General features: G+C 41.7%; 1 protein-coding gene across 1 annotated transcript; it reads right to left on the bottom strand.

Moving 5' to 3' along the window:
- Positions 1-613: 613 nt before the first annotated feature.
- Positions 614-25,204, bottom strand: NAT10 (N-acetyltransferase 10). Its single transcript, XM_059825774.1, has 28 exons — positions 25,097-25,204; positions 23,739-23,830; positions 22,897-23,068; positions 22,467-22,589; positions 21,632-21,693; positions 20,643-20,757; positions 19,179-19,286; positions 17,243-17,376; positions 16,782-16,875; positions 16,296-16,394; positions 15,598-15,734; positions 14,994-15,118; positions 14,534-14,684; positions 13,955-14,051; positions 13,087-13,203; positions 12,188-12,289; positions 12,006-12,080; positions 11,274-11,390; positions 10,950-11,083; positions 8,879-8,927; positions 8,565-8,658; positions 8,363-8,473; positions 7,144-7,316; positions 6,499-6,618; positions 5,389-5,487; positions 4,900-4,973; positions 2,283-2,366; positions 614-1,107 (listed from the first exon to the last, which is right to left on the bottom strand). The coding sequence occupies exons 1-28, from the start codon at positions 25,202-25,204 to the stop codon at positions 1,014-1,016; spliced, it is 3,060 nt and encodes a 1,019-aa protein (XP_059681757.1). The 3' UTR covers positions 614-1,013.
- Positions 25,205-27,901: the final 2,697 nt, after the last annotated feature.

Below are 27,901 nucleotides of genomic sequence, written 5' to 3' on the forward strand. Positions count from 1 at the left end.
GCTCCAGGCCGGTACAGATTCTGTGATATTTATTGCCAGTAACAGAGCTGGGGAGTTCAGTGGCTTCCCTGCTCAACCGGCCCCCGAGCTCAAGGAGAAGATCACTAAGACCATGTGTCTGTACGACAGTGCCGATTTCCTGGCAACCCTGAGACAAAACCTTCCACCGAAGCCAAGCAGCGGCTCTAGGTCAGCAGATAACAGGGAGACAGAATGGCCAAAGCAGCTTCCCCAGCACCTATTAATAATGCTACCCTGCTTGAGAACGAGGAAACGTAAATGGCTGAGCTATGGGAATGCTGAGGCCTTGCAAGCAAGTGTGAATGGAAAAGAGCAGCCTTTAGTACAGCTGCTTGAGGAGCACAGTAAGTAGGAACTATAGACTGCCTTCCAAAATAGAAATGTTCATTGTATACCCTGCACTCCTGTAAGCCAGCACCACATCATGAGTCTGAATGGACAACATGGTTAGTGCTCACTGAATAGCCAGCCCCAAATAAAAAGTCAGTTGTCGTTCACACCAAAAACTCCCTCAAGCTACAAAGGAGTGGCAGTACTACCGAACCAGTAGCTGCATGTATCAATCAAGACGTGCTGCAATGCTAAAAGGTAGAGTCACGTACCAAAGCCTAACACATTTCTATCCTTTGTTGTCCAAACTCTTTTTTAATAAAGACATCAACCATTAAGATGTGGGAAAGTTTACAGATTGATCTGCCCTCTTTGAACGGGAACTGTGTAGCTGCTAAAGCACCCTCATAACATCCCAGTGTGTTGCACAGTGCCTTGCTCAAGCTCTGCAGTCACACTTCATAAAAAATCTTCATAGACTGTCTCCTGGCAGTGTCACTGTACTTCCCGTAATACAAACACTTTAAAAATGCCTCTAAGGCTTTCCCTTCCCTCCAGCTCTCACCCCCCCGAAAAGAAAGTCTCTTGATTTAAAGGAGAATAGTACTTCTTAAGTACAGACCCGTCACTTCTTAATTCAAGTTCACTGATTGGCTTTAAAGTCATTTCTTCCACTTCTGCTTTACATCTTTAGTCTTCTTAAATTTCTTCTGTTGCTTGGGTCCTCTTGCTGTTTCTAATTTTCTCTTCTTCTCACTGGGAAACAGGAACAAAATATCTGTTAAAAATACACTAGATTCCCACCCAGCTGGGAAATTTTTGTTGTAAAAGAGGGGCGAGGGTCTATACAGAAATGCAGATGGGAGAAAACACTTCCAATTTCTTGGGTCATTTAAACTGGTGCTAGAGAAAGCACGAACAAGAGTATGACCTAGATTTTCTAGTGTCTTCAGATTCTCTAACCCAGTTTGAATCCTGTAAGATCTTGATTTTTAGCCTTGAAAAGCAATGACAAGAGCTAAGTTATGTGTCCTAAAGGCAATTCATATAAGGCATCTGGAATTTAGAGTACCTGGAAAAGTATTACCACTGACAGTTTTAAGGTTACAATTTTGTTCCTGCAGTAGATTCTGACTGGAGCAAACACGACAGAGCTCCAATCTTTATAAGCACTGACAAGACTCTCTCATTCCTGTAAGGCTTCTGGAACTCACAGCTTCCAGCATTCATTAAAAAACCCATGAATATACAGAGGGTGGAATAGAGATCACACGATTACTTCAGCTGTCAGGGACCCCAGGAAGGGGAAATAAGCAAACAGGCAAGTCTCAACTATAAATCCCCAAGGAAAAGATGAGGAAAGACTCCATGCTGGGCAAGGTAGAAGAAAGAGGATGGATGAAAAGGAAGGAATTGCAGAAATTCAGACTCAATATTTTGCAGGCTTAAGCTCACACTTGAAAGAATTCTTCTTCCTTGAATTTGCATTTTCTCCAATGGGACTACCATAGGCTCCTACCCAGTGTTAGCTCCCACAGCAAATGGGACAGTTACGTGGAATCAGTTCTTTCTTTAAAAGTGACCCAAGGGAGAAATAGTACCAACTTCTGTGCGTGATCAGGATCAAGACTTAACCATGTCAAGCGAAAAAAGTTACAATAAGCAGCTGAGTTACATGAAGACAGGAGTATGCTGCAGAGCAAAACAGAATTCACAGCAGCAGTCTCGCCATTAGAGGGACCACTGAGTACCCAGTAGAGCTCTCAGGTGCTCACACCCCAGTTTCTCCAGGAAAACTGAGCATCTATCAAGGACGCTAAGTTCATTTTATCCGCATTTAACTCTCCAGCTTCGCTCTTTTGAAAAACATTATGATAAAGCCAGCAGGAAAGACCAGAGAGACCGATGTGGAGTATTTCAACTTCCTTAACCTTTTCAAACTGACGATGGAAGCGTTCTGTCCTGCTTTACCCAGCACCTCATTCCATTCTTCGTCGTCACCCCGGATAATATATCTAAGTGAAAAAGGTAAAGAAAAAGCCAAGTAAAATTGCTAGCACAAAGTAAAAAAAAATAAGGTGATTATATTGTCAGGCACACACTAGTCTACAAACAAAGCCACTGCGTGAGCACCCAACCAAATCAGTATTTGGAAATACATACAAAACTAGACTGGCAAAGGGATACAATAGCTTGTCACGACTCTGTCAGCAGACTCAGTCTAAACTAGGTCAATAGCGACCAACAATTGTCCCCATCCAAAGCTGGTCAGTGTCGAATGCAGCTCTCTCAGGAGCCCCTATTGTAAACATCACAAAACCTATCTATGAAAGCCTCTCATCAGAAAAGCAGAGTGCTGAGTAGAGTACATTTGTCATGAAAGCAAAAAATACAGCCACAAAGGTTGTACTTTCCATAGCAGAGGTGTATACTTCTACTTTGCCCACTAGGTTTCTTAAAAGATAGACCTTCAATCATGACAGCTTTAACCCTGACAACCACACAATCAGATCTATATTCACTATATAAATTTCTTTATAAAAGCTTGAGGGCTTTTTTTGTTTTCCCCCCCTTGAAAAAAGAGAGGAAGGATGGTTGTGGTGGTAAAGGAAGAGGATGCAAAAAGCAATGGCTTGTAATGGAAAGTTAGCTAAATTAGCAGCTGCTCCTAGACCAGCGAACAGTACAGTTTTTCTGCATCAATCTGGGAAAAACTGAAGACCTGCAGCTTTCTTTTGAAAAGAGCAATTAAGACAACAATTGCTATTCAAATAAGCTCATGTTCAGTGCCCCTCGTCTGGGTGTTCGAGTACCCTGGAAATTACATACAAATTTAACTAGGCAAAGCAGTCATGTAGCAAAATTGAGTGGTTGCTCTCCATCTCAAGTTCTTAGAGATTTAGAATAGACTAGCTTTTGTTCAGGCAAAGCTGAACAATACTGGACAAAGCCTTTTCAAATCAAACAGCTCCGTCTCTTCTATTAGTTTTCTATAAACTGTATTGAAAAGTGTTCAAAATAGATTTTTGTCTCTCCTCGTGGAGAAGAACAGAAATCTACTTCTGGGTAAAAAAAAGGCAACATGGTTCAAAATGACAAACAGGTATGTAATACTATCAATGCTAAAAAACAGAATCAAAACTTTTAAAAAATTCTGGTTATATTGTTTTCCTAATGTGACTGACCTGCAAGTCACTTCAAATCACATCCATTTTTGTCCTTCCTTCAAACAAGACAACGAAAGATTCAAAGAAGCTTTTACTCCTTTTCTCAGATTTAACAGAGATTAATCTAGAGCCAAAACAAGTCAACTCTTCTGGGATGTCAGTATAGTAAACAGGATTTATAAGACAAAAAGTGGGAGGAGGAGAGACAAGGGAGAGAATCAGTGGCATGTGTATCTCCTGTCAGTCCAGAAAAAAAGAGACATCTGCTGACACGTCAAGTAAACTGCTGGTTCAGCGACTCAGTATCCTACAAATTGTCCAACTCTACAGCAGTTAAAAGGCATCCGTGCACACTGTAGTTAGTAAAAGAAGCTCTGGTTAGTTGTTCTTTTTCTGTTGATTTGGGGTTTTGATGGTCTTTTTTTTGTTAAAGAAGAGAATATTAAAATTAGCCAGGTACTGTTTTCACTTGAGTTGCACACACAGCTAAGCTGATAGCAGACAACAGGGCCCGGGTATCCTGGTTTGAGGAAACTAATGTCTATTTCTAGAAGCACGAGAAACTATAATTAGAAAGAGTCCACAGCCAGGCAGCTTGCTTTATTACTCCACATTATAGAACTATATAGCTTATATATGTACATTATACATACTGTACACAGCCAGGATCAAGACTGACACAAAGATACATAGTAAGAGCTACTGCCGTTTAAGTGACAAAAGAGAACAGATGTAAAAGAAGAATGTGCTCAAGCTCATGCCAGAGGCACTGGGACAGAGCTGAGAACTGATCCAGCATTCCGGTTTGCAGTACATCTTCTGTTTGCAGCACTGTAACGACGAGCCAGCCCCAACTCTAACAACAATTTGGTTGTACAGTTCCACAGACAGACAGATCTCACTGCTGATCAGCTGTGATCTGCTAACTCGCAAGCTTTTGCTTTCTCTTCAAAATACCAGCAGAAAAAGGGAAGTTGGTAAGTTCACGCTTGGGAGTATGACACACTTCCCAAGCAATGAATTCATGTACTGAGGTAAACAGGTGAACGGCCTTGAACAGAAGTTGTTACTGAATTTAATTCATACTGGAAAGAATGTTCTGAGTGTGAAACAAAGCAGCTGCTAACAGAGCCGATGAAGACTGAGTTATTGGCTGTTAAGCACACAATAGCCAAAGTTTCCACCAGCGTAGCAGCATATGCTTATCTTACCTGGCCACTGTTGAAAATACCCACTGCTATTTCTCATTTAGTGATGGTTTGAGATTGTGATACTGCAACCACAGTCTTGTGCACAAGCCTCAGCAAGATGCACGAGTGACCCGGCATTCAAACAGATATCGCGAAAACTGCATCTGAGACTCATACAGATAAATTCTTACTGTGTAAGGTCCATTTCCTTCAGCTTCCCCACTTCTTGCTTGTGTTTTTCTTGGAATTCCTTTGCAGCTTCTTCCTACAACAGGACAGCGCAACAAATGCATTAAGTTCTAAGTGCAACAGTGACCATTTAATGCAAGGAAAACACCTTTCCCACTGAAAGAGAGGTACACACCCTAAACCAAATACCAGCTGATCCTGAAAAGCTTATCTCTTTTATATAATTGCATTTTTATGTTATTTGCATACATATACTTGTAATATATAACTCCAAGAACATCTTAGTGGGTTCTGCGAAAAAATCTATATTGCAGATTAACAAAGCACGACTACAAGCATGTAACGCAAAGCTGTCAGGTTTTAACTACCATAAAGTGACAGATCTGATGTGGAATTCTTTCCATCCAAGAAAATTAGGTTACAAGGCTTCTACACCCAAGGGAACTCCATGAAATGTTTACATATGTATGAAGAAGAAAGTTCATAATTACCAAATCGTCATTTAAAGATTTCAGTGTTGGCTCCATTACAATATCCTTTGTTGCCGCCATCTGCTCCTCCACAGCTTTTTCCTGGACTGTGTTGAACAACTGAAAATCAAGTCAGTCAACATATGTAAGACTTGCTGGTGTTTCTTCTAGGTTATTGCTTTAAAATAAAGAAGAAATGCTGTCTGTCCCCATGGAAGTCTTCTAACCTTGCAAATATTATCAGGGAGTTGTTTATTTCTGATGCATGCATTCCATCATGCTGAAATAAAAAGCTCAAGGCTGCTTCCTGAAGGCAGAATTATATACAGCTTTTATAAAAAGTATAAAACTAGAATCAGTCAGCACTCAATGTCACTCGTATAAATGTAGAGAACTCGTAGTTTACAACATAATGTAATACAGCATCACTTGATTAACATTTGCAGCTAAAAGCTGCATGTTTATTTTTTTGTATGGTATTTTCTTCAAGATAATTATAAGGGTGTTATGCTGAGCAAATCACCTCTCCAATGAACAACCTATGCCAGACTGCAGAAGCTTTGGTACCATATCCTGATCCTTGAGAACCAGAGGCCCCAGGCTCAGCAAGCAATTGCAAGCAGTTGGCAAGTATTCTGTCCGTCTCACCATTTGTAAGTCATCACGTTACTCGCTTTATCACAGACATTAGAGAGAAAGAAAAACAGATCCAAAACTTTCCAGTTATTTCACTGGACTTCGAGTCTACCTCTAAATGATATTGGAAAAGGTTTGGTTTTTTTTTTTCAAGAAAAGTTGAGATGCCAACAATGCCATGAACAATCAGAAACAAATGGCTCAGGCTCAGCTGGCTACGTGGGTTGTACGCTCAGCATTTTCGTCATGACATTTCAACATTTACAAGCATAACACAAGTGCTATTATTTGGGAAAACACTATATAAATCAATGCCACAAATACCTGCTTTTCCCACTGGGATTTTCCCATCTTACAAAGAAGTTTACAGTCAATTACTGGGGACATGTTAAAGATACACAGTTCTGATTCAGCTGCCTATTACTGCCAGGCTCAGTATTGGAATTACACTTTGGTCCAATACCACCAAGACAAAGATTGTCATGATGCTATTACCTGGACTACTTTGCGGATGATTCTGTTGAAGAGGCCCATCAACTGACTGCTGGGCAGTTCCACCTCCTTTTCCAGTTGGTCCAGAGATTTATGCTGTAGGCCAATCCCCAGAAAAAGGGCCTGAGGAAATGACATGTGTTTCAGTTATAGAGGCTTTTAGAGCAAACAGAAATACTAATACCCTCTACACTCCCTACATTTTACCAAGTCCTTCCTCTACTCAAGCAGTACAAGGCTTCTCTGGTACAAGCTGAAGCTTTGCTCAGATACACTGGAACACCCCTGAATTATTCTGTAGATGGCCAGTGCCATTCCATACTTAGTACAGATGAATACCTTCCCCCTGAAGTATAGTTCAAGAGCCAGAAGATTTTGAGAGGTTTTTAAGGCACAGTTCACACCATATTATAAATGCATGGAGTACTTCACTGAACACACAACGGAATATGATCCCTACAAATTTTATTCAAAGCAAACGCTAAAGGGGGAAGAACACTACAAGCAGGAGAAATCATGAAGAGAACTACAAAAGAAGCAATTAACTGAAGCAAAGTCTTATTTTAAAGATGACAGGAAACAGGAAACTATTCCAAACATCTATACAAAGAGAGGTGAAGCATGGCTTGTTCTCACAGTTACACATACCGACTGTGCAGCAGAGAGCGAGATATCACCCATCTGGTTGAGGAAAAACATCCTGGCAATGGTAGGTACCATATCCATGATGAGATGATAGTCCACCATGTTACGAGAGTACATCTCTAATCTCTTCAGGTCATATGGGATGAAAACTGATTCTAATTCAGCACGGCTGATGGCTGATGGGTACAATAAAAAGACAACAATGTCAAGACTGTTCTTCATAACTCTCCAGGATCTCAGTATTTAACAAGTTCCTTTCCACATCACTGAGCAAAGGCCAACTGCTACCCCACAGGTTCACTTCCTAACACACTTGAGAATTCAACACACTAGGTACAACACTGCTCTTCAGACTGGCTTGGTTATTCAAAGTCTTTTCAGACAGACATACGTCCATATGAAAAACATTGCAACTGTCAAAACAGACTAGCATATCAACTCAGCAATGCCAGAGAGACTGAAAACAGCGAGGGTTGAGAAACACAGTTTGCCCAGCCTTCAACTATCTTACGCTGGTTTTGCTGTTAAAGAGCTTTGTTCCCTTGCAGCAGCAACTAAAACGCTTTTACCAAGACAGATACTGAAAACCCACCAGACACAGATTACCAAGTTCTCTCCAGAGAACTCCCCTCTGTTAGGCATACTGAGAGAATAGCAATTTGTTTTTAAGCCAGAAGTGACTGTTAGAACTGTCTTGTCTGGCCCCTTTTTTTATACTGCCTGTGTGTTCCCCTTGACAAGTGCTGGCTGAGCCCAATAACATGGCAGTTGCCTCTCTCTTAGAAAGACATCACATTCCAATTTCCAAATTTCTAATGACAGTGTTCTTCCTAAGATCCTAAGCAAGCTGCTCTGCCTACTGTCCCTTGCTAGACAAGGCTTCCCTTTTAATTCCATGCTGGATTTGGCAGGTGTCAATATCCATCCATGTTTTGTCATGCATTTAGCTGTTACAGTCAAGAGCCCTCTAGAGCAGGAAAAAAAACCCCACACCAAAAAACCATCACTACCCGTTTTCAGTGGTGGAAAATGTCGTCTTGGCTTTTACTTGGAAATACAAGCATTTTTCTGGATAATAGGAACAAAACACAGTAACTGACCAAGAGCAATTCATGGCACTCCACAAGAGACATCATGTAATGCGTGTGTCGAGAACTCTGAAAAACTTACACATAGACTTTAAACTGCAATCTAACGGAACACTGTGAGCCAGGGTACTCACGTGGTTGTGGCTGCTGTTTGATATTTTTGTTCTGAAGAATATTCAATGCCAATGATGGAGAGAACGTGCTGAACTGGTAGGAAAGCAGAGAAAGAAACCGCCTCCTAAAATCTATAGGACAAGATGATAAAATAAACAACTCCTGTGAACCTCTAGAATAAATATCGCAGAAGATTCTTCTAGCGCTGGCAAAATCAGTTACCTTTCCAGAATGCAGTAAGCCAAGGCTCCTGCTCAGTGTCCTCTTCATTCAGCGCCTTCAGCATGATGCACGAATGCTCACCAGTCAGGTCATTCTAATAAATAAGATATATTTCCCATCATCCCATCATCCCCATGAACCCTTTGCACTCTATGCTCAACTGAAGAAGGCAAAAGTCTTCTAAATCAACAACAACTCATGTATGTAGTCTCAGAAAACTTTCCTGCCCAAATCACATCTCACAGAAGCCAATGGAAAGATGCCCATTGATTTCAATAGGGCTGGATTTCATTCAGAAACAGTATGCTACTTACTGGTGTCTGCCTTAGATAAACTGGCACAAATCCAGCACGTTTCCAAAACCTGGGGAAAGGGAAAAGAAAAAAAGCACTGAGAATTATGGAGCTGTTGATTCTACAATAGCACTTATGGCTAAGTGCAATCTATCTACCATAGAAGAACAACTGTTGAAAACAAGGCAAAAGTCTGTAAGACGCCCCAACAACTAATGAAAATGAACACTGACAGAAAGTAGTAACAGCAATCAAACTGACAGAGGTTCCAACGTAGAGGAGTGAAAAATGATGACTGTGATATCAAAAAATGAGCAAACTTTCAAAGACTGAGAGACATGATACAAGAGTTATTGCATTTGACTTGCTTCCAAGACCTCCTTTAAAAACAGGCAAACAGGTTTTGACCAATATCACAGACTCCTAAGGGGTACCCTGGGGAGGGACTGAGAATTTACAGTTTACTTCAGAGACTCTGCTCTTCTTCAATGAATGGTTTTTCCCTGGCAACTTCCAGGTTTCAGATAGTCACTTGTGGACCAGAGAGAATCCCAGACTGATCAGCAAAATCCTGCTTACATCCCTTTCCACCCTTCTGTTCCTTCTTGCATCTTAGTTGTGAACTGATCCTACAATTCACTTTGCCCAATAAAAGGAGGACTAGCATTAAAAAGACCTGCTGAGACCAAACATATGGCATCCCAGACAAAAGAAAGAAGCCAGGCCCCAGAGCAACTGTCACTGGCAACCTACCTCCACAGGCTATGGGATGACTACTCATCAGCTACACAGGATGTTGCAAAATTTCAGCAGGAAGCCCTATATGTGCACCCCAGCCTCTCCCTACCCCACTATTCATCCTTCTTTTATCTATCCCATCACAGCTAACAAATAAGCAAAAAAGAAGCAGTGAAACACTTTATTCTCTCCCTCTGCCCCGAGAGGGATTGTTCAAATAAAGTAAGACATCTGAACTGTTTGTTTTATAATTTGCAAAGATTAAGACGATTTCACAATAACCGTTCAGTTCTGACGCTCTCCTGCACAGCTGAACAATTCACCATCATATTTTGGCATGAACTTTGCAGCATGTTTGCCGTGGAACAAAACAGGCCACAGTCTCTGTATGTGAAATGCCAAATCGCACATAGCTGTCTAACATTGTTGTGACTGGGTCAGTCACAAATTGGCCTCCGTCGCTCTTACTTCTTCTGTTGGAACTCAGTCTCATCTCTTGTGCCTGCACAGCACCCCAGGTCCTCTGTAAGTGGGGGAAGGCCAGCAAGGAACCAAGGTTTTGGGTGATAAGTGACTGCTTTGCTTTTAGGCCAGCAACAGGAAGAATTCTGCATTATTTTGAAACTGTCTCCCAAACTATGGATTCACAACTCCCCATACTATGGCTGAGAAAGTCTCAGAAACCTAGACATTTTATAGAATTTGATAATATTAAAAAAGTTTGCATTCATTACAGAATTGTATGTTTCTATATAAAACTGTTGTAAGGTGGAGAAAGAAAAATCAATAAACGATTTACTGCTGCAGTAACTCAGTTCCTCCATGGTAAGAAAAGCAAGAAGCAGCTGCAGTTGCTGGTGAAAAGCATTTACATTAGTCAGGAAACCAACAACTACCTTTGAAGTCAGCAGCAGCTCAAGCTTCTACAGGTCACAGGAAGTAGTATTTAACTTCTCCCTACTTATTACAGGCTGTTCTTACTTCTCTAGCCTGGAAAAACTGAGCAATTAAAGCTAGTTAATTGTTTAGAAGGATCACAGAGACAACCAAGAAGGAAATGGGTTCGCCCTCAGAAGGAGTTTGAGGAAAAACCACCCTGAAGGATGCACTTAGGATCAGCCCTACTGTACATCAAGAAAAAATCTTACAGGAGAAGTGGGCTTGGAGCTGTCCCAGTTTTAGAAACCAAGTGAAACATGCAGAGATAAAGAAAATATCCAAGGGCTAAAATATGTGCATCTATATCTATACAATATCATATTATATATAGAATACATAAATTATTATAATATATATAATTTATATAGTTATATTTTTGCACTGGATGTAACTAGCAAATAGAATAATGTCTTACTTGAGTAATCTTGGTGTTAGGCCATAAGATACCCCTAGATAGTCTAGGTTTTCAGCTTGTCGCTCGCTCAGTTTGAGAAGTAAAGGAGGCAAGTCTTTCCGAGGTGTCACAACCTCTTCTAATAAACTAACAGACTGAAAAAGAAAGTGGAAAAGGGTTAGCAGCAATCCTCACAGAAATCTGCAAATTAAATCTCTTATTCTGTATAACAGATAAATACGAGTATGTCCTCCTTACAGAGAGAAATAATTATCGAGACTTGCAGTGAAAACCAAACAGCTTAGCATAACAGAAAATACAAAAAAAATGTACTGAGCTCCATACCTCACTGCTTACAGTTGCAATTTCTTTTGGCTTTTGAATTGTTTTTTCTTCCAAACATGGGAATTTGCCTTCATAGTACATCTGCAGTAAAGTCAGAGCTCTGCTGCCATAGCCCATCTGTGAAGCAGAAACAATACACTATAAGCAAAAAGATGTATCTAGTTTTTAAGACAGGGCAACAACGTTCTCACCTTACAAACCCATTATCAATCATCAGTGCAGAGATCACTCAGTCACTGCAAAAATGCATTTTCTTTGCTACATAGCAGCTCCATGGTGAAGGACACTACAGAACCTGGATGTCCAGTATCACAATGAGAGCCCAGTTGGTAGTTCAGGACTGTGTAATAATTCTTGGTGTTTAACTCTGGCGCTCAGAAAATGCCGAACACCAGTGTGAACGTTTGGTAATCCCACAATAAATATCACTGGATCCTGATTGTTTACTGCTGCTTCGGATGCCGGCATGCTACAATGCTGCCTAGTAATGACGGGAGCACTGATTTGCCACCCACCCAGAGGAAAGCAATGTCCCCCAGCCTGCTGCGGCGTCTGACCATTTCTGGGCATCTGACCTCATTCTGTTACTACCGTTGGCTCAGTCCCCAGGCTTAAAATGCTGAAAACTGGGGCAATTGAAATGTTTGCCCTGTTCTTGAATTCTGCCTGTACAGCCTTTCTCATGGTACCACTGCTGATTCTCCACAATAACTGGATTCCAAAATACTTTACCCCCTGATAATCTGGATGAACTGCAATACGAACAACACGCCCACCAGAGAGGCCTCCGAAGTCTGGATCCTGGAACTGCGTAAGAGACAAATGTCAATTTAAAGAACACAGATGGGTACTCTAGAAATAAGACATAGTGCTGAAATATATCCTGGGTGTGAGTACACAGCCAAATTATTCACCTGCTCTGAAATGGTCCAGGGAATAAGATCACCAGAAGCTTTCTTTCCCCTAGAAAGGCTGTTCATGATAGACTGGCGAGAGATCTCTCCCTCCATGCACACCTGCCAGAAAAGGTAAAAGACCATTAATGGAGAATAAGTGTTTTCTCCTACAGTCACTCCACTACAGCAGAATCAAAATTTATACTCAGTTGCCAAGTCCATGATGCAGTATTGACATTTCATGTGATCCCTGCTCTGCAACACGGTGAGAAAACACATGTGTATCAATAAACAGGCTCTGCCCCTAAAAGCCCCGTCTCAGAAAGCACCAGTGGGCCAGCCAGGTACCTCTGACGCAGTAGGTATTACACTGTGGTGCAACAGAAGCCTGAAGAGATTAAAACATAGAAAGTGCTCTATGCGTTTTCTGTAGTCCATCAACAGCAAACAAAATCTTGTCCAAACAATATTTCTCTTTAAATGTCATGTATTTTTCACGGAAATGGGGCTTTTTCTTTTAAGAAACAGTAGATTTAACTAGCTGCATTGAACACAGATAAGTAAGAATCTCTGTTCCTAAGGAAGGAAGGGAGGACAAAGTCATCTCTTGAAGCCGTAGTTCAGCTCCTCAGAGGCTTCTCAGCACAAATGCATTGTGGAGACTGGGAGGTCTATGAGAAAGGATCAGCATCACAATGTACTTATACAGCAATTAGTGTTAACAAAAGAAATTGGAGGGGAAAAAATGACCTTAATACACCGTTGTAACACACAAAAACCCCACAGCCCTAAGCTACCATCTACTCCTAGAGAGTACACTGCTGTCACAGTACACTGATAGTACACTGTCTCACAGCAGTATACCGCTTCATTGTTGAACAAACAGTTCACTTCATAGACATCTGCTGCTCACTTACCTGAACAACAGCAAGTACTTCTGGTAACGAGTTCTGGGTAGGTGGAACAGGTGGTAAAAGGCAAAAAAGATGATGGGCAGGTGCATCAGATAGCATCTGGAGGTCATTGGGGGAGTTCTGGAGGGTAAAGACGTATCAGAAAGTTGAAGAATTATTCCATGAAAAGAGCTTCAAGGTCCAGTATAGCTGACTTCTGAACAACACTCCATTTTCTGAATTTAGGGCTATTAAGAAACTTGGAACTAGTACAATACTGATGGATGAAGAAGCTCACAGGCCAGTTCATGGCTGTTATACTACCAGACAGCATCTGTTTTTCTCAGGTGAAACCTCTTGCTCTAATATGTACAGAACTGAACTTCCTATTTTTATACAGCTACTTATCTCTTAATCTACCAAACCTTAAATATTTTTTTTTTTAAAGTGCCAGATTTTTAGTACTCAGTACTTATGGACTTCACCACTCGCATTTACTATTCACCCATGGTCTTGAAACCTTGAGATGATTTATTACTCTTTTCAGTAGTACAATGGTACTACTCTTTTGGTTAATTTGAGGCTACCAGAATACAGTAAAGAGAACTGCAAAAGAGATTCATCACTGATACTACTCTGACAAGCTTGTAGGCTCATCTAGAATTTATTCTCCAGAATTTCTCAAGACAAAAATATTCCAGGTATCTGTAAATTCAGTGTATTCAGCCAAGACCAAGGCAGAGATCTTCTCAGAGAAGGGAGAATACAGATCTGTATACAACAAGAAGCAACTGAAGCTGTTCAGAAAACCTCAATTAGGTCAATTCATTTAGATTGTCCTAACAAGCAAAATTCCTAGCTGAAATTTTGATAAAAGTAGCACAAGCTTTACCTTGTAGTGTGAAGCCACATAAAGGGCCATCAGTCTCTGCAGAAAAACTTCTGATGCTCTGTGGTAACAAAAAAGTGTGTCTCTATTTACGTAGTACCTGAACAGAGGAGTTAAGGAAACAACCTCCTTGGAAACAAGGAAAAAAGCTCCTTCTTGGTTTAGGAGTAATATTTTTCAGTATAGCCTTGGGCTACACGCTGGCTTGTGCTCTTAAGTCTCTACAGCTCTATCTACAAGAATGAATGACTTTGGGTAGTGTTCATAGCTTTCACACTTTCATCTGTAAAGCTAAACCTTTTATAACTTGATGAAGGACTTCCCTTCATTCAACCCTTCCTTAGGATTGTCTCTGCAATAAAACTGGAGCTCGGTAATGTCATTGGAACACACACCACCTGTCTTATAAGGCAATGGTAAGAGCTTAACTCCAGAAATGTGGTCTTAATAGGCTTTTGCCAAAAGATCATGTGCTGAGGTTATCACGTTAGCTGGAGAACCCACTATTAATCAGCTTGAAAAAGCCTCCTTCACCTGAAAGCAATATATTTTGATCAGAGCACACCATCTGAATAAGGATACAGGTCACAAGTCTCAGGCAGCGGGCAGCCGGAGATAATTCTGGTGATGCTGAGACAGTCCAAACACAGCAGATCATTTAGCCACTTTTCAACTGGGTCACCAGGGGCATATCTGATTGACTCATGGAGGGAGACTTCATGCAACGTACGAGCTGCAAACAGATTTCAGAGAAGAACATCTAGTGTTGGATGTTACAGCTAGCAAAGAATCCAACAGGATCAGTGTCCCTTGAAGGGCTCCCAGGAGATTAGAAAATCATTACTTGCATAGCTTTCATCCCTTAAAAGCCTTTACATCTGAAAATCATGAGGAAAAAACAGAGGACAGATCCTTCATTTTCCCATACCACTACCCTCCTACAGCTGCAAAGTACATGGACACACGGGCTACCCACAGGGCTTGCCAGTCAGCAGCACCGGAATCATGGTTATACACCGCAGTCCAGAATACAATGGGGTACCTGAGGTGAGTTTAGCTGTAGCCGTAGATTTGTTCTCTGCTGTCATGGTGACTTGGGTTTGTGCACTCTGTTGACGGAGCTGCTGAATGAGCTTCAGAGATAGTGATCGACCAGTACCCTCGTACCTGAAAAGCAGAAGACAAAAGTCTGAAGCAAATAACCAAACAGCAATCCTGAGCCATGGGGAAGCTCCAGCACAGAACTAGGCTGCCATCCAGAGCTATATGCCGTTCTGAGGCCTATGAGGGCCCCAACCATCTGAGAGAACCACTGCCTTTTGATGTTCTTGCACATGTAGGAGAGGGCAGCCTACCCTGTCACTTTCTTAGTCTCACCATACTGGAAGGAAGATGTCATTCTTCCCTCTCTCCTAACAGACTGCAGAATCCTCTTTATATATTTGCTCCTTGTAGCAATGGAACCAAAGGAAAGCAGCAAGTTCAGGTACTGACTCTTGGTTATTTTAAGGAGCAGTTCCATGACAGATCAAGAATTAGCATGACCTGACGTAATGGCATGTAACAAAAAAAAAAGCACTGTAAGTAAGAAATAGTCCACTTGCACAACTGCTTTCCCAGGTAGAGAGTTGCTGCTCAAGCCTTACCCATTGATTGTAGAAGCCATGAAAACAAGATAAGGGCCTAGCAGGTTTTTCACCAGGGGTAGAGGAATGGCAGCAGCTTCATCAATCACAACAAGTTCAGCTTGACCCAGTTTCACAGAATCAGCAGGATGTATATACTGCAAGGAATGAGAGGACACCATCATTGTCAACAACAGCTTGTCTGGGAATTAGGGAAATGTCAAAGTTGGCAAAGCTGGAGCCCTGAAAAGCTGTTTGTTGTCCCTGTTCTCCACGACCATCAAGCCAGAGACTGAGACGTGAAAACAAATAGTTGGGAGAGGGTTCATGTTACCCTAACAAGGACTGGGTCACACATCTTGTTTTGCGCATTTCCACACAAATTTATCTGCAGAGATCATGAAAATAAAGGAAATCTAATCACTAGAAACATATGCTCTTCCTTCACTGTTTCTTTCACCTTCCTTCGCTTTTGTTTCAAGAAGAAACCCATGAGCAATTACCAAGGGAGCTTTGTAATCTACAAGCTACTCACAGAAAGAAGATATTTTGTGAAAGTCACTCACCAGAAAAAAGGTCTGCCTTAAAGCAAAATCAATCAGGACAGTTACACATCACATAAAATGAACATGCTTAAAATCAAAACAACTACAGCATCAGTAAAGCCAACAGTCAGAAACAAAAAGTAGAAAGGCAAGAGTACAAAAGAGGCCAGTTACCTGAATGGTCTGTCTGTGCTCCTTGAACACATTCACTCTGACAACAGCCTTGTTAAACTCAGGATTTAAAGACTGAACAATTTCATAATCCAGATGTTCCTGAGAGAAAACATTGTTAAACAGTATGAACAAGCCAAGATCCAAGAAAAACATCATTTACCATTATCATCAAAATAAGTTTGCTAAGAGTACACTGTTACTTCAGATTCTAGTTAAAAACTCTTATAACAAAAGCTTCAGAGGCCTGAGAGCTGAGATATTATTTATGTACGTTAAAAACTATTTCACAAAATAAAAGATTTTCCCAACTTAAAAACAGAGAAGGAAACATAACTGTACTATGAATCACTTTTGCGGAACATTATTAAAAGTGCTGGTAGGGGCAAAAGCTGGTAGCTAATATATGTAAACAAAAATCACAGCTGAGATCAAAACCCCTAAACAAAAACACTGTGCAAGTATTGTAAAATAGCCTGCTCGCCTTACCTGATACTGCAGTGCATCAAAGCCTTTAAATATGAACTCAAAGAGAGTGTGAAGGTTATCAGGGCTGGGAGATGTGACAAAGATATTGGAGTATCTGCACAGAAAAATAAAACAAGAATTTAACTCCTTTTCTGACAAATTTTACATATCCATGCTTAATAGAATGTTGTCCTTATAAGGGGGATTGATTTTACCTAATAACCAAAACACAGCAGATGCCTTTAGACATTTATCTCACTTTATATGTGATTATTTTGATTCTTAAAAACTGGGGTTTTCTTATTACTATAAAATAGAAAAACTTGAGTATCAGTGTATGCAGCAATCAAAAGATATAAGAATAATAAAAAGGAGGGATGGAGGACTGGAAATTACAAATATATTTAGAGCCTGTAATTTTTTTTTTTTTTTTAAACTCACGGACGCAAATAAAGTCTGGGAGATTGAGGGGGATCACTCACCCAAAAGCTACTGCTCCAGCAATAGCCAGTCCCAAAGCAGCAGATTTACCACGTCCCCTGGCTGCTGTTAATGCCACAGTGCTCCGCAGAGTCTTCTCAGAAATGGCTTCAATAAATTTCAGAACTGCTTTTGCCTGATGATCAGAAATAGAAAGCAAAAATCAGCTGTTTTTAAATTGCTTTCAGCATTACTTAGACTTACCACTAGTACATATCTTCTTTCCAAGAACAGGAAGAAAGAAGAGAAAGACAAAATGGGAGAGGTGAACATTAAAACCCAGACAAATAACATGCAAGAAGTGGTAATCTTGACTCACTGAGTTCTTGAAATTCTTCGGGTCCAAACACAGATCAACAATCAGTACAGCAACTCTCAATTACTACCTCCATGCCACTGACCACACAGTATATTCAACAAGACGAGAAGATGCACACTGCTCTCAGAGGAGGAAGACAAACATATCTGGGCAGCGAGAAGACCTACTATAAAAGGACTTAAGCAGTGCACAGCTCTGGGAGCCACCAGGCTGAACTGCAGCTTCTCAGCAGCTACTCCGAAACAGGAAAGACAAATACAATAGGGCCTTCATTTGCACTAGTTGGTGATTCTCAAATTGGAGTAAAAAAAGTGTAGGGGAGGCAGGAATAGGGGCATATTAAAACACTATACTATATTTTCAACTTCTATTCAGAACTAAAGTGAACAGAAACTTTAGGTTAAGTTTCCTGCTTATTTCAAACCCTTAGACTCATCATCTTTTTAAATGTGGACTTCTCCAGATCAGCTTCCTGCCTCCATTCTAGTCCTTCCACTTATGTTCAACTTCATGAAGGAAATCACTGATACTGTCATTGAGCTACCCTGTCCAATCAATTTTTCAAGGAAATTCTCTAACGCCACACCCATCACTATTCACACTCAGATTTGATTACATAGAATCATAGACTCATAGAATTGTTTAGGTTGGAAAAGACCTTTAAGATCATCAAGTCCAACCGTAAACCTAACCCTGCCAAGTCCACCACTAACCCATGTCCCTAAGCACCTCATCCACAGGTCTTAAATACCTCCAGGGATGGTGACTCACCACCTCCCTGGGCAGCCTCTTCCAGTGTCTGACAACCCTTTCAGTGAAGAAATTTTTCCTAATATCCAGCCTGAACCTCCCCTGGCGCAACTTGAGGCCATTTCCTCTTGTCCTATCACTTGTCACCTGGGAGAAGAGACCAACACCCACCTCCCCACAACCCCCTTTCAGGTAGTTGTAGAGAGCGATGAGGTCTTCCCTCAGCCTCCTCTTCTCCAGACTGAACAACCCCAACCCCAGTTCCCTCAGCTGCTCCTCATCAGACTTGTGCTCCAGACCCCTCACCAGCTCCGTCGCCCTTCTCCGGACATGCTCCAGCACCTCCATGTCCTTCTTGTAGTGAGGGGCCCAAAACTGAACACAGCATTCGAGGTGCGGCCTCACTGGTGCCGAGTACAGGGGCACGATCACCTCCCTACTCCTGCTGGCCACACTGTTTCTGATACAGCCAGGATGCCGGTGGCCTCCTTGGCCACCTGGGCACACTGCTGGCTCATATTCAGCCAACTGTCGGCCAACACCCCCAGGTCCTTTTCCGCCGGGCAGCTTTCCAGCCACTCGTCCCCAAGCCTGTAGCGTTGCCTGGGGTTGTTGTGACCCAAGTGCAGGACCCGGCACTTGGCCTTGTTCAACCCCATACAATTGCCCTTGGCCCATCGATCCAGCCTGGCCAGATCCCTCTGCAGAGCCTTCCGACCCTCCAGCATATCAACACTCCCGCCCAACTTGGTGTCATCTGCAAACTTATTACATGCAAGATGAGACACATGCAAGATGAGACACAAACATCAGTAACCTAAGGCGACCTGTCAAGCACAGAGTATCTCAAATTTAAACACCACACCAACCTGGTCCAGGGTTTTACAGCCATCCACCAAAACTCCTACAGGCTGCGTATCCTGCAAGCTCTCCTTCAGTTCTTTCAGCTCCAAGTCCTGCGGCCGGAGCCTATCTTCCTGTAAGCACAGGATTTACCATAACAGGATTAGTAAAGGACACTTTGGCACAATTATACCTTTGTGATGTCTTCTGATATCTTCTATCAGGCAGAGAAAGATACCTGAAAGGAAATGTTACCACAGGTTGAATATACTCCCTAGAAACAGAAAAATTTAAATGGACGGACAGGTATTTAACACTTCAATTTTAATGTATCTTCAGGACAATGGTTACACAAGAGGTGGGTATCCTGGCTTCCCCAAGCTTCGATGTGAAAAAGGAAAGAATTTTTCAGTACATAGTAACTGGAGAATGGCATTGCTAAGAAGAAGAGACCATGGACAAATTTTCTGAAGAATTTAATTCATTTTTCAGTCTTCAGGCTATTCCAAAATTTTACGATCTTTGTTATACCTGTCATATGAGGTGTACATATTGCCATGTAGGGAGAAAAACTACTGCAGCAGCAACAGATCAGTTTTCAAACCAATATCAAGATTTTCAAAGCCAAACAATAAACTTGGACGCAAAAGCAATCAACTTTAAATAGGAATGAATTCTGATTTTCCTAATTGTCACTTAAAATTCCAAAGGCATCAGTCTATCCCTTCAACTGATAAGCATTTGTGCTGCTGTCAATATTGTTATAATGCTAAGGGAAATTTGGTTTGGTTTGGTTTTTTAAAATCAGCGCTCTGTTAAAATGTTTTTACCATCTCTGACAGAACCTTAAGCCAAACAAAACAGTTCAAAAGCTTAAAGATTGCTGTTTAAAACTGGTTCCATTTTACTTTAGTCTACAACTGAAAGTGATAAAAGGATACGTTTCTAACAGTGCGAGCTGTATGTCTGGCTTATATTCAGTGAATATTTCCTGAGATGTGGCATGCGTAACTCAGAAATTGAAACAACTACGACAGCTTCTAGCTATCAGGTGTCTCCTGAGCTTGTAATATGCTTATTTCCAAACTGTTCTCCCACCCTCCAACCCTCAAAAGGTCTTTTTATTTGTCTCGTCCCAACTGTCCATTAGCTTGAAATCTCTCTATGCACTTCTGAAACAGCAACCGCAGCAATGAAGCTCCACCTCGCTAGGCTAAACAGCAATACAGCAAAATCAATAAATACAGGCAAGCACAAAAAAACCAAACCTGCGACAAAAAAAAACCCAAGGAGGAAAGAAAGGACAGCTTCCCATGCTTCACCCGTCCCAGGTATAATTTTTGAAGAATGTTGTACTTCCTCTCTGCATGACCATTATTTGATATAAATCAGGGTGAAAGGAAAGCTTCCTCTTTTTTAAATCTTTAACACACCATGGTCAACTCAAACCAATTTCTCCCAAGGAAAAGTGGCTGACATTGCTTACTGACCTGCAGCTGTGGTGGAACAGGTGTGATGTTTGCAACGTGACTGGAGATGGGCAAGATATTCAGCTGATCATCAATCACGATGCAATTCTTGCATGAGGCCAGAGACAGAATGAACCTGAGCAGTCAAGCAGAGGCAACTCAGTAAAAACACTAGCAACACAATTGCATTTTGGTAGTTAATGTAAACTCTTTTCTAACCCCAGACATAGTATTTACAGCTGAGCTACCACAAGTTCACACAACTGGCAGTGTGCCTCTTGCCATAAAATCAAGGTAATCTACCCAAAACAGATACCTGCTTACCAGGACGTCTCCAGAGAAGAACGCTAACTAAAGACGATCTACCAAGAGAGCCAGAAAGTGACTTCCAGCATTTAAGTGGGAGGCAGCTGCATAAAAGTGTAAAACGTGAATCCACAGCAATTGTGACAAACGCTCACCCCCAAAGACTGCAGTCGTTACTGGCTTATTCATCCTTCTAATTTCTGACATCATGTAACAACCTGCATGCTAAAGAACAAATTCTGCAGTTTTCCTATAGCTAGAGCTAGGGCTCAGTCACTCCGTAAAAGCTGCTTATTCTATACAATAAAAGCAGAGAAAACACCTTTACAAGACACTTCTAAAACCACAGAGAATACTCCACACTAAGCAGTTTTGTTTTACAGTAGTGCAATAAGTATCCGAACTTCTGTGTATCTGGAGTATATGTTTCTACAAAGCATTTCAAGAAAGGGACTCGGAACAGTTTACAAATTTGGGCCTATTTGCATACCCCTTGTAACGTATGCCAAAATTTTGTATACAATTCCTCCAACAAAAAACTGTATTCATTTCCAGAACAGCACATGAAAACTTCACTGAAGCAGTCAAGAAGCCCTATTCCAATGCAAACCTATGGGATGCTTTCCTAATACGAATACATGACATTGTTCCAGATGCTCCTCTTGGGCATACAGCCTAGATCCCTTACACTCTTAATAACTTACCTCTCATTAAACCGTCCTACCACGTCCTGGTGTGCCTCTGTTCTATATCGAGAGTGTACATCCTGAAACAAAAAGAACAAAAACAATCTGGAGAGGGAACAGCAGTAACAATGACATCTACAAGATTGTTACTCACGGGACAATCCAACTTCTTTTCCACTCTTGTGATTACAGTCTCCCTTTCCAGCAACAGTGCATCCCAAACAGGATTCTGAGTTTCTGTTTGTTGTGAAACATCCACATTCTCCATAGACTTGTTAAAAATGTAGCTTTCCCGCCAATACTTTTCACAATGGTCTTACTTATTCTTGCCTGACTTAAAGGTCAATTCTGCCAGGTACAGAACATTTCAAACACCTCAGGGGTGCTAAGAAAAAATAGTCTATCATTTTAATTCACCTACTGGCATTATTACTAATGGAAACAGTTCCTGCTCTAGCGATAAGTAAACTCAATGTGAATAGGTCATATATAGAAATACACAGTAGTTGTGAAGCTCATCTACATAGCAACAGGTCACAAAACACTCAAAAGGCCTATTTTTTACCTAACTTTCTGTTACATGGGCAGACAGCATAAATACTTTCCAAAACTACCGTGAAACAAAAGAACACAGTTACATTTGTGAATGACAGGTGTTTGTTCCTTGTAATCTAGCAGCTTTTCAAGACACCGAGGTTGGCAGAACTGCCTAAGCATAAGACACATTCAATCATAGATGAATGAAGGAGCAGGAAAGATGATGGAAGGAAGACCACAGCCCCTAACCAAAGCAAAACTTAGCATCACCGCGATGTACCTGCTTACACAAAACAGACACATTCCATTGACGTACCATGGTCATTGTATAGAGCTGCTTCAGTGAGTTCATAGTTCTCAGGAGAATTGCCACAATTCCACCCCCTTCTACTGTTTCAACAGTTCTAGCTAGCAGGTTTGGAGTCAAGGCTTCAAAATCCTAGGAAATAAATAAAACTTCAAAATTGCCTAGAGTTCACCAGTGCAACTAGCACCTACTAAAAGGAACAGCAAATCTGAAAACATTATTTGTCAAAGTTTAATACACACTTAACATTTGCATTAACCAACGTCCCATTAAAATTCTACCAACACGGGTATCTCACCCTCACAAAACTTGTAAAAGATACGTAAGGCCATCATAATTGAAATAACAGAAGCAGCAAATACCATTCCTGCAGCATTTAACCTGAAAGCAATTGATATTAGTGCAATGTGCTTTTTAAGTCAAAAGTTTAAGTCCTTACCTGAAGTACACACATGCCGAAAGTGTTACCAAGAATCTTATGAGTTTCATTGTAATAGCAGTAGCGAATGTTTGTGGCTGCTATAAATAACTCAAAAGGATCATCATCCTTTATATTTAAAGTTCCACTTTTAATCTTCTTCTGTAGTTGTCTCATCCTCTTCTTCCGGTGGCTGGAGAACAAAATTATACAGAAGTTTTCTTGCAAAAAGGTATGAGAAAAGTGCATTCAGCCCTACGTTCAAGTCTAATTGGAAGTCAGAGCTCAGCCTCCAAGAAAAAAAAAATCTTGGATCACAATTGCTGCTTTCACAGTATGTTTCCATGTGCCTTCAGCCCAAAGTGGTGGATATCACACAGAATCAGCTGTTTTTGCAAGAAACCGCTTGGCTGGAATCACGCAGTTGCAGGCAATATTCCCTTCCTGACTTTGTGTGCATACTGTAAGTAGGCACACAAATCTAAGAATTAAAATTTTAAATACTTTTTCAAAATAAAGGAATTCCAATGCTTAATCTGCATTCAGTCCTAAATATTACTGAGGCTAAAACCTGAAGAATTAAGGTTTTGGCCTTTTGAGGTTAAAAAGGTGAGGGAGAGATTGGTCTGGGACAACAGAGTTAGCATTAGAGCTTCAGAAAGAAACCAGAAGTACCTAGAGCTGATGTCAACTGTATTACGGAAGCCAAATTTTAGTTCTGGAAGACCAAACTTCCTATAGCTCCTCCAAGAACTAATCTTGTTTCTCCTTACAACCAAATCACACAATCTGCGCTCAAGCAGACCAGTCCCAGAGCTTTTGCTTCACACGAAGCAGCAACCACAGCACAAGACATATCTCACCTGCTAAAGCCCAGCTCCTTTTTGTAACACCATAGGACAGAGGGTCTGGCCTTTACGGTTGCTTTAGACAGCATGTGATGAAGTATAACCACCTGCCAAAACACAGAAACATTCGTGAGCAACTGTACTCACCAGCTAACATCGAAGAGCAAAATATTTTTCTATACTTGATTTTACAGCTACATTTTCTACTGAGCAACCCTGTACAAAACAGAACGATCCCTTGACACGTTGTGAAGGTTACATTCGTTTTTACACAGTCGCGTGTATCTGTGCCTTCTCCAGGGCTGCAAGACGTTGAAGACGCTGAATTATACCTACCGTTTCTTTTGCACTCTCCTTTGGCAGAACTAGTAACAACTGCACAAACGGAAGGTGATTATGACAGGCTAAATACAGTTCCTAGTATTTGTCTCCTAGTACAGATTTCACACAACATATTTCAGATGACTTCTACAATTTAACAAGATTTTATTTTGAATTTTAATCCTCTAGCGGGTTTGGCAACCCGCCTCACTGCTACGTAGCCTGCACATTCAGTAAGCATACTTACTGCTTTGGAATCCAACTCATCGGTCAAAATATTGAACACAACCAGACTCAGGATATGCCCCACCAGAACTCACCCGTCCACTTTAGCTGTAAATTAACGACAACTTTCTTCTACTGCCACCCGATCAACTCATTATTTTCCAAGTTTTTTTGTAACTAGTTTATTTTACTTCCCCAGGAGCTGGAGCTAACGGAATTGACTTATCCTAAATTGTTAGGGTTTTGCGGTGCTGTTCTCCTCTCCGCTCGAAAAACACAAGTCTAGAGTCTCTGAAGAGAAACGAGTTTAGTGGTTAATTTCTTCCATACCATGCTACCTGGCAGGTCCAGCCCCAGTTCTGGTGTGGCGGCACCTGCAACATGACTCAGTCCGTAAAACGCGGCTCGAGCGCAAAACCGTAATGTCTTCCAAGAGAAGTGAGATAGGAAATAAGCTCCTGCGAGCCAGAAAGTTAAGTATCTTTTGCCCCGGCTTAAAAAAATATTCCGATTTGCCTGCACTCGCTTTTATTTGGTGTTCAGGAGCTTCTCAAGCAGGAGATGTCGAAGGAGGAAGTCCCCTAAACCATGTCTGACACCCCGTCGCCTGTCCGCAGGGCGGTGAGCTCCCTCCCCCGCGCTTGGGCAGGCCGCCGCTCCGCCTTACGCCGGGCCGATCCTAACGCCCGCTCTGCGGAGGAAAAAGCCGGTTGCCGGGGGATTACAGACCAGCCGTTCTTCAAAGGCTCGGTTCACCACCAGCACCCCCCCACACGCCCCCGCCTCGAAGGCAGGGCGAGGCCCTCCGCCCGCCCGGAGAGGGTTACCTGGTCCTTGCCGCGGTCGCCGACCACCACGAAGAGGGCCCGCTGCCGCTCCGCCACCCCGTTCTCGATCAGCACCCGAAGGCGGTTGTCCACCTTCCGACGCTGCATGGCTGCGGGGCGCCCGGACCTTCCCCCCCGCCCCGTCCCTCAGTCCCGCCGCGGGCAGAGCCGCCCCCTCCGGCGGCAGCCGCGGTCCCGGCGGCTCGCGGCACACCACGTGGGAGCGGCGCGGCCCAGGGCGCGCGCGCCGCGCTCCGCGGCAGGACCCCGAGGCTGCCCCCGCCGTTCGCCTGCGCCGCGTATATATCTATAGGCGTAATTTATTTTTTTTTTCAAAGCAGAAGGGAAAGTCGCAGCGGAGTTGAGGAAACACGCGTTGATCAGAGCTTCGGCAGGGCATTTATTGACAGTTTTAGCTGTGTTAAGCCTGTCCTGGCAGGCGCTTGCGGTTCACTGGAACGGGCTCCCTCAGGAATCTCACGGAGCAGCCGGTAAAGCCGTCTTCAACAGGGAGGCGGCCGCAGCTGGCGGGCGGCCCTGCCCGCGGCCCCAGAAGACACGGCTCCGCAGGTACCGGCACCCCGGCTGAGGGGAAGGAGGAGAGAAGGCAGGGGGTAGGCCTGGCTGACCTGAAAGGGAGCTGGAGAACAGCTCTCCAGCAGCACCAAGGCCTCGCCTTAGAAAGAACGTATTGCTGTGAGAACAAGTGAATAGAACGTAAGTGCTTAAATCACAAGGATCTTCCAGCTACGAAAAATAGAGGAGTTTTGGAAGCTACTTTTTAAATCACCTATGTATCCTCCATTACGTATCACGTATGCCAAAAGAAGTTGGAGCCGTTAGCTCTCAAAAGCCCACAGCGATACCGACCAGTTCAGCGACAGCAGCTACGAACTTCCACCCCTATTCTGTGTTTGCTCAGTTGGGCGACTTCTATGTAACTGTAAAAAGGGGATAAACCAAACTTCAAATCGCAACGGCAACACTGATTTTATTTTTAAAAATCCTTTGTGCTAAATAAATCTTGCTTGCGAAACCCAGCCCTGTTGTTGTAAATACTGTACCTCTAATGCTTTATAAAGATACTCCATTTCCACACACCACAGTTCTACGTTAGCGATACGCTCTGTGTCATTATATGTCCTTTGGTACTGTTGAAAGGGGGAAAAAAGGGCATTTGTCTACACAGTATTCCCATGGAAACACGACCGCAGAAAGCAAACAGAGCACATACACAGAAAAATAACAAGTCTTTAAGACACATTATCTGATACTAAATTATGAAATCCCAAGAAATGTTAGTAACCTTGCTTCTCAACAGAACTAAATAGCTTGGAACATTTAAGCTCCGCTGTTTAATAAAACCACAGCTGTTTGAAAGTTTTCTCTGCAAAATCCCAAGTTGCACAACTATGGAGCTGCAACAGGAAAACAATTTATCACCTGACTTATTCTAGCAAGAGTTCTTAGAAACACTAAATTTATTCTCAAACTGACAGCAAAACTATTCCTAATAACCTAAAATCTGTAACATCAACCTTTCAGTTGCATAGATATACTCATTCTCAGCTTTCAATACTGCCAAAAAACGTTTTGAACTTGAATATTTGAACAATGATGTATTTAAAACCAGGTAACATCATAGGAAAAATGTGTTTAATACCACTGGATGTATTTTGGGATAAAATATTTACGTTTTAGAAGATAGCAAAAATATGATAAAACTATTGAATTAATAACGATACAGGCTGTAGACCGCTATTTTTTTGAGGAGATAAACCCAAGTAAATCCAGTTAGTGAGACAAAACCACCAATGCAACACAAGTGTAGCAAGACAATTCCTTAAGGTATAGGTATGGAATATTTGCTTAAAAGGGAAGGACATAAAACATTTAAATAGATTTATTTTTCAAGTGTTTACATAAGCCATGGACCAATTTGTTTTAAACGTTGAGTTAAAGAACTGCAAAGACATATATACAGGTATGTTTAAGGCCATCAGAAAATTTAAATCTGACAATTAACTAAAATGTAATTCTGAAGACTTATTTTATATGGTAGATGCAGTACTAAAATTTATTCTAAAATCGAATAGCTCCAAAAAAAGAAATACATTTTCATTTAATAAAAGTCAAATGGATAATTACTAAAACTTATCTTGATACCAAAATTTCAGGTGTACTCTTGATCCACTATTGGGTATTTGAGCACATTTCACAGGAAGGAGGAATTGGCCACCATAGCTGAAACTGAGCTAGTTACACCCATCCGATTATTTTATGAACATTAAGAAGGGGGGGGACGACAGAACCTAGCTTTTAAAATTGATGGGTTCTTAATTGCAGCAAGAACTAACACAGATAAATTTTGCTCAGAACAAAATGTCAAGTTAGGCTGAAGTTTTCCTAATACAGTTCTCCTAAGCACCGCTCAAACTGGCTTCAATATGTGGATTTTGGAAAACAAGATTTCCTTCCCTCCATTAAGGCTAGATCTACAGAGCCACAAATAATTTTGATTGCATCACATTCAAAAAGCCTACGAAAGTGGCTAATAGAATAGCATCTCTTCCCTTAGACAAACCCTTTAGAAAATTAGCTTCTCATCAGAGACTCTGCCGTACCACACCAAAAACTGAACAACGCCCAGTTTCTGAAACCCTGTAGGAATAGAGACAGAAATCCAAGATGCCGCATTGAAGTTTTTGTAGAAGTCTATGAGAGTCAGGGGCTTGCTTTCACATAGAGGAAGAGACATTATGTTTCTTTAACAGTCTGCTACAGTGTAGATGTTTTCTTTCTCCT

Source organism: Gavia stellata, chromosome 17 (assembly GCF_030936135.1).
Source record: "Gavia stellata isolate bGavSte3 chromosome 17, bGavSte3.hap2, whole genome shotgun sequence".
In the NCBI taxonomy this organism is placed as follows: domain Eukaryota; kingdom Metazoa; phylum Chordata; class Aves; order Gaviiformes; family Gaviidae; genus Gavia; species Gavia stellata.